Source organism: Octodon degus, unplaced genomic scaffold (assembly GCF_000260255.1).
Source record: "Octodon degus isolate 3935 unplaced genomic scaffold, OctDeg1.0 scaffold00075, whole genome shotgun sequence".
NCBI classification, from domain to species: Eukaryota; Metazoa; Chordata; class Mammalia; order Rodentia; family Octodontidae; genus Octodon; species Octodon degus.
The window spans coordinates 6502743-6509059 of NW_004524651.1; the positions used below are offsets into that span (position 1 = coordinate 6502743).

The 6317-nt window shown below is 37.6% G+C and overlaps 1 protein-coding gene across 1 annotated transcript in view; it reads left to right on the forward strand.

Moving 5' to 3' along the window:
* Positions 1–6317, forward strand: part of Smchd1 (structural maintenance of chromosomes flexible hinge domain containing 1) — a 150416-nt gene that overhangs the window by 92238 nt on the left and 51861 nt on the right. The window contains exons 23-25 of the mRNA XM_023720401.1: positions 891–1030; positions 1697–1831; positions 4409–4636. Coding sequence (XP_023576169.1) covers positions 891–1030; positions 1697–1831; positions 4409–4636 — 503 coding nt within the window. The remainder of the gene's footprint in view (positions 1–890; positions 1031–1696; positions 1832–4408; positions 4637–6317) is intronic.

Below are 6317 nucleotides of genomic sequence, written 5' to 3' on the forward strand. Positions count from 1 at the left end.
AAGCAGCCACTTAAACAACTGAGCTACAGGGCAGGCCCCTCGAAGTACTTTCTTGATTGATGTTATTCTGAAGTTTACAATAAAAAGTTTCTAATTGAAACTTAATGTCTGCCATATAGTAAATAATAAATGTTAATTAACATTACTACAGAGTAAAATAAGTGTTTCCAGTAATTTTTTCTACATTTATGTTAACTAGTATTTACTGTAAATTGAATTTTAAAATATTAATGATTATGGAGTTGATCAAATCACTACTGTAGACACAGACTCTTACAGTAAATGTGTGTAACTTGTTGATGTCAGAGGCAGTGTGTCATAGAATGAACTGATCATCTGAAGAAGTATGAACAGCCACGTTGTGACTTAACGTTGGTTAATAAAAAGTAGTTTTAATACCTTTATTTTTCTTCTTAAATTCCCCAGGATTATTATTATTTTTTGGTGGGATGAGAGTGGAGACAGAGTCTTGCTGTGTTATCCAGGCTGGTCTGTAACTCTTTGGAGCCCAGGCTGGCCTTGAACTCAGAGCTTCCTGCCTCAGCCTCCTGAGTGCTGGGATTACACATAGGTGTGTGCAGCCACAGCTGAGTTTCTCCAGGGTCTTTCTTAAAATTTCAGGCATTTAGGTGATTTCAGTCCTGAGATCTCTACAAGCGATGTCTTAACTTGAGCATAGAAGTGTGGTGTCAGCGCTTTCCTGTACATCTAAAGAGCTCTCATCATCTGTAGAGACTGTGTATTTAAGAGATTTAAATTATTAAATGTTGATGTTACTTAGATATTTTTCTTGGCATTTTTCTAAAACAAAATAATCTTTTGATATTTGTTATTTCAATGCTGATTCTCTGAAACCTAAATATGCATTTCATTATGTAATCTCCTGATAGGTCCTCCCCGCAGGTTGAAAGTGAAACCTGATTCTGAAATTTTAGTTATAGAAAATGGAACAGCTTTCCCATTTCAGGTGGAGGTTCTCGATGAATCAGATAACATAACAGCACAGCCAAAATTGATTGTTCACTGTAAGGTAAGCTTCCTTTGATTTTATTTTGAATCCTGTGGTAGTAAGTGCCATTGACTGCATCTTTATAGTAAGCCTTATGTACTGAGTCTTTAGTGACTGTTCCATGGTAAAGTTTACGGGCTCTCTCATTGCTAGTAGCTTTTCAGTGTCTGTAAGCCAGTAACTGTATCTGCTTTGTCCACTTTTCATGAAGAGATTTATGGATGAAAGTTTTCTACCTTCTCTTCCCTCTCATCTTAAATTATGAAGTATTTTATTTATAAACAGAATGATAAATAGCTTTCAGCCTTGTCATTGGATGGATAAATAAAGGTGGATAAAAAGACTGTGAAAGGGAAAGGAAAACGAGTAAAGTTTAAAACAAACAAACAAACAAACAAACAGGCCAGGGAGATAACTCAGCAGTTTAAATGCCTGTTTGGTAAGCTCAAGGTCCTGCGTTCGATCCCCAGTACCAAAAAAATAGATAAATAGGAACAGTAGTGGTCAAAGAGTTGATACAGCTTCTGAAACAAGTTTCATTTAGCATTATAGAAAACTTTTCTTCAGAAGTTCTCTGGAATGGTGGGTTCTATTTAGAATTTTCTTGTTTATAGCCAGAAAAATAGCTGTGATGAAGTATTTGAAATTATGAACAATTAATTGAGTAATCAGTTATCTTTCCTGTAGTTTCTGGGGGCCCCCAATCTCCCAGTGTATGTGGTGGACTGCAGCAGCTCTGGAACCAGTATTTTAACAGGATCTGCAATTCAAGTCCAGAATATTAAAAAAGATCAGACACTTAAAGCAAGAATTGAAATACCTGTAAGTTGTTATTATTACTCATTGATACTATATTTAGGCTTTAACACAGTTTTTAATAGCATTATAATATTTTATGCAAAGATGTTTGAATTTTTAAAAATAAGGTAATTGTGATTTCTTTAGCCAAAAGGGATGAAAGGGCAGCACAAAGTGGCACGGAGACTTGTTTAACATTTTGTGCCAAGCTGGGGATATAGCTCAGTGGCACACCCCCTGCCTGGTAAGCATGAGGTCATGAGTTATATTCCTAGTTTAAAAAAAAAAAAAAAGTGTGCCAAATATTTACTTTCTCAGTCAGGCTTTTTACAGTGTCTATAGCTATTAATGATCCTCTAAAATTGTTTTCCTAATACTAAAATGTACTATGCTTTTTTTTTTTTTTAATGTTTTTTAGGTTTTCCTTTTTTTTGGGTAAGGTTTGACAGGTATTTCCACTTAGTTTACCACTAAAGGACTTAGAAACCTTTAATTTACCTGTGTATTTTTATATAGCTTTTACTAGTATTTGTACATAAAGGGACATTTTATTGGAACTGCATCGTGGGTGATGGTGAGGCCAACAGGGTGTGTGGTCAGTCTTGTGAGAGTGCTAAGTGGAGTAGGAGACACGCAGGTAAGATACTTAGATGGATTTGTTAGTAAGTGACATGTGCTGGGCAACCTTATCAACTGATTAATTGAAACTTATTTCTTACTTATACACCAATTAGTAGTACATCTTAAGCCTCAAAAGGGCAAAAGATGGCTTTTACATTTTTTTATGTATTTAGTACAGGGTCTGTAGGGCCTCACTACACAGATCAGACTCATAGTGATCCTCCTGTTTTCAGCCTTCCAAGCACTGGGATTAGAGGCATGCACCACCACACCCAGTCTTACCTTTTTTTTTTTTGTTTGTTTGTTTTTTGGTTTTTTTTTTGTTTTTTGACACAGGGTCTCCTCACTATGCAGTTCAGGCTGGCCTCAAACCCACAGCAATCCTGCTTCATCCTCCCTAGTGCTGGGATTACTGGCATTGCATCATCACGGCCTTTGACTTTTATTTCTTCAAAATGAGATGACTTGGCTTTATTCTAACTTTTCTAGCTCCTTATATTTGATAATACTAAATAGTTATAATGCCGTTTTTGCAGGAATATGGACAGTAGTTTTGAGTATTACTATCATGCAAAAAAGTCAGGAGGCATAAATGTCAAAATTAGGAGGGAATCTGAATTTAGAGGCAAGGCTCATAAGCAGGCCTATTAGGTACTACAGAGCAACAGTAGACAAGAGATCATAGGATCCAGGGTATCCAAAACCAATACCAAGGTGTAAATTGTAACATACAGTGATCCCAATGTAATAGCTGAGTCTATGGGGTCAAGTAGGAATTTTGGTGTATCAGCAACATGAATCAGTTTCCATAGGAATGGCCGTAACTACACAAAGAAGGTGATACAATACAGTAAGATTATAAAGGTGCAGAGTTAAATTTAATGTGTGCTATAGAGTGCACTATATATTGCTAGATGATAAAATAATATATTTTAATTTTTATGTTCCTGAATTTTTTAAAATTTTATTTTCAGGAGCTGGCCAAATAGCTCAGCAGACTAATGTACTTACTTAGGCAGACGCAGAGACTGGGGTTCGATCTCTGGCTTGCAGGGCCTGCCCCACCCCTGGGGCATGCCAGGACAGCGATTGAAACTGAGCATGGTGGTACGCACCTGTAATCCCAGCGCTTGGGAGACTGAAAATAGGAGAATCTCTACAAGTCTGATCTGTGTAGTGAGACCCTATAGACCCTCTACTAAAATTTTATTTTCCGTATGTGGGATTGATCCAAGGGTTTAAGAACTTAGTTATGTCCCCAGCTGCTCTTATTTGTTACACTGAGAGAGGGTCTCACCTTGAAGTTGTGATCCTCCTTCCTCGGTCTTTCAAGTAGTTTGGGTTTTAGGTGGAAGCCATTTCACTAGACTCCCAGATCAAGTTCTGTAGTACAATCCAGCTCTTGTTTACTGTTCTATGGAGTACTGGCGTGCCAGTCATAGTCATAAATTTCCAAGATGCTTAGCTCAGCCTTCAGGACATTTAGAGAACCCTTTTCTGGCTGTAAGCAACTTTGTTCGTTTACCTCAGTATGTTACCAATGAAGCAAACATGGAAAGCTTCAGTGTTAACTTGTTTTAAGTAGTATATTGTTTGGCAAGTGTTTGTCTCTCAGCTTATGGGAAGTTACTGATTTCTTACATGCTGTTCTTATCAGTAAATGGTCAAAAATCTGTGACATTAAATTTTCATTTGTAATACTTGTAATTTTAAATTAAATCATAAAGGGGAAGGATTCCTTTTAATCCAGATGTACTTATTAGTTTTAAGAATGTGGCCAATGCTCCTTATCATCTGATGGTATAAAATACAGTTAGCAATGGTAGCTGCCTTCTTACTGACAGGGCCTACAAGTAAACAGTATATACAGCGATCTTCCATTATACCGAGCTTTAACTTCTACAGCAGTGTAATGTATTCATCATTGAAGTTTTTAGCCCTGATGGCACTCAGCAGGCATTTGTCCTTCTCTTTCCTTAGAGCTGTAAAGATGTGCCGCCTGTGGAAAAGACTATCAAATTGCTTCCCAGCAGCCATGTTGCACGACTGCAAATCCTTAGTGTAGAGGGACAGAAGGCAATCCAGATCAAACATCAGGATGAGGTTAACTGGATAGCAGGCGACATTATGCGTAATCTTATTTTTCAAATGTATGATGAAGGAGAAAGAGAAATCAACATAACATCAACATTAGCAGAAAAAATTAAAGTAAGTATCTCAAACAAGTTGAATAATTGCAAGAATCTTTTTATTTTGTTATGACCAAAAAGTATTACGAGTAGCCTCTAAGAAGAATCTTACCATGAAAAATAATATTATTTAAAATTCTAGGCTGAGAAAAACTTTTTTTTTTTTTTTTTTGCGGAACCGGGGATTGAACTCAGGCCCTTGCACTTTCCAGGGAAGCGCTTATTCCACTGAGCATCTCCCTGGCCCCAAGAAAAACTTTTTGTCTACTCATTTGAAATGTGTGTGTTCATATATGACAGGCTTATACTTTTTTTTTTTTTTTTTTTTGACAGACTTATACTTAAAAAGAATTTTTTTTTTTTTTGTCATTTTGAGACAGGGTCTCACTATGCAGCTTAGGCTGGCCTTGAGCTCATTTTGTAGCCCAGGCAGGCCTTGAACTCCCAACAATCCTCCCTGCCTTAACCTCCCCAGTTCTGGGATTACAGGTGTGCTCTACCACACCTGGCCAGAAAAATGATTTTGATATTTTAAAATTTCTGGTTTAAGGATTTTATTTGTATACTTCCTGACCAATATGTTTTTGTAGTCACAGTCAAGATCGCCCTTTACTAACCAATATGTTTGCGTCTGTTCTGAACCTACTAATGAAATACTGAAAGCAAATGGTGATAGTGTTGTTAACCACAGAGCCCTCATTTAGCCATTTAAAATTGGTATACCACTCCCAGCAGCCATGTTGGCTACTACTGTGTTCCTTAGAAAAATTTTGTAGGTCCTCATCGCTCAGCTGTGATCTAAATGTAACATTTAAACTTTGATAAACTTGAATCTACATGGTGGAACTGAACATCTCACCAAGTAGGGAATCAAGTTAAACAACTGTAGCCTCCACCTTCTTCTGGTTGATTAAAAGAATATGCTTACATCATTCAAAGTGTAGTAGCTGTGCTGTAATGAGAGGCAAGCATACCTAGAAGTCACTGTGTTCTACTAAACCTTGCAGTAAAAAAACAGGGCTTATGAGAAAAGTAGAGTTTTAGATACAACTTCACCAGCCACCCATTTCAAAAGAGGAGGGAACCTAGTAAACAGTGGTAGAAACACAAAGTCATCCACACACACTGATGGTTGAGACAGCCTGTTTCCCTTGCTTGTGGTAGCTGCAGGAAGTGTGACTGAAGTGGGGAAGGAGGACTGTCTGACCCTGTGTGGAGCATAGCAGTGCCGTGTGGACAAGTATGCTTGTAACAACCACCTACAGTGACTGCTATACCTTATACCTATCCCGTGTTTCCAAAAACAGGATCTAGTAATTCAAAAAGGGTTACTTAGCATGGGTTTAACTGGCCTTATTTTTAAAGCTTCATTTTGAATAACCCTTATTCTAGCCAGTTTATTTTTCCCTTTTATATCAAAGAAATAGTCTCATTCTTCCTTAGAATGGGTGGAGGGTAAGCCATTTTTATCTCTAGAAAGCTAAGTGGCTTACAAGTGATGCCAGAGACCTGGCTTCCAACCTGTCTCCCTTTCCATAATAATGCCTCTACTCAGTGAGGAATTTATTTATTTTAAACAGGGTCTCTCCATGTAGTCCAGGCTGGCCTTGAACTCATTGTGTAGCCAAGTCTGGCCTCAAACTCATGACAGTCTTACTGCCTTAGCCTTCCAAGTTCTGGGACTATAAACATTCACTACT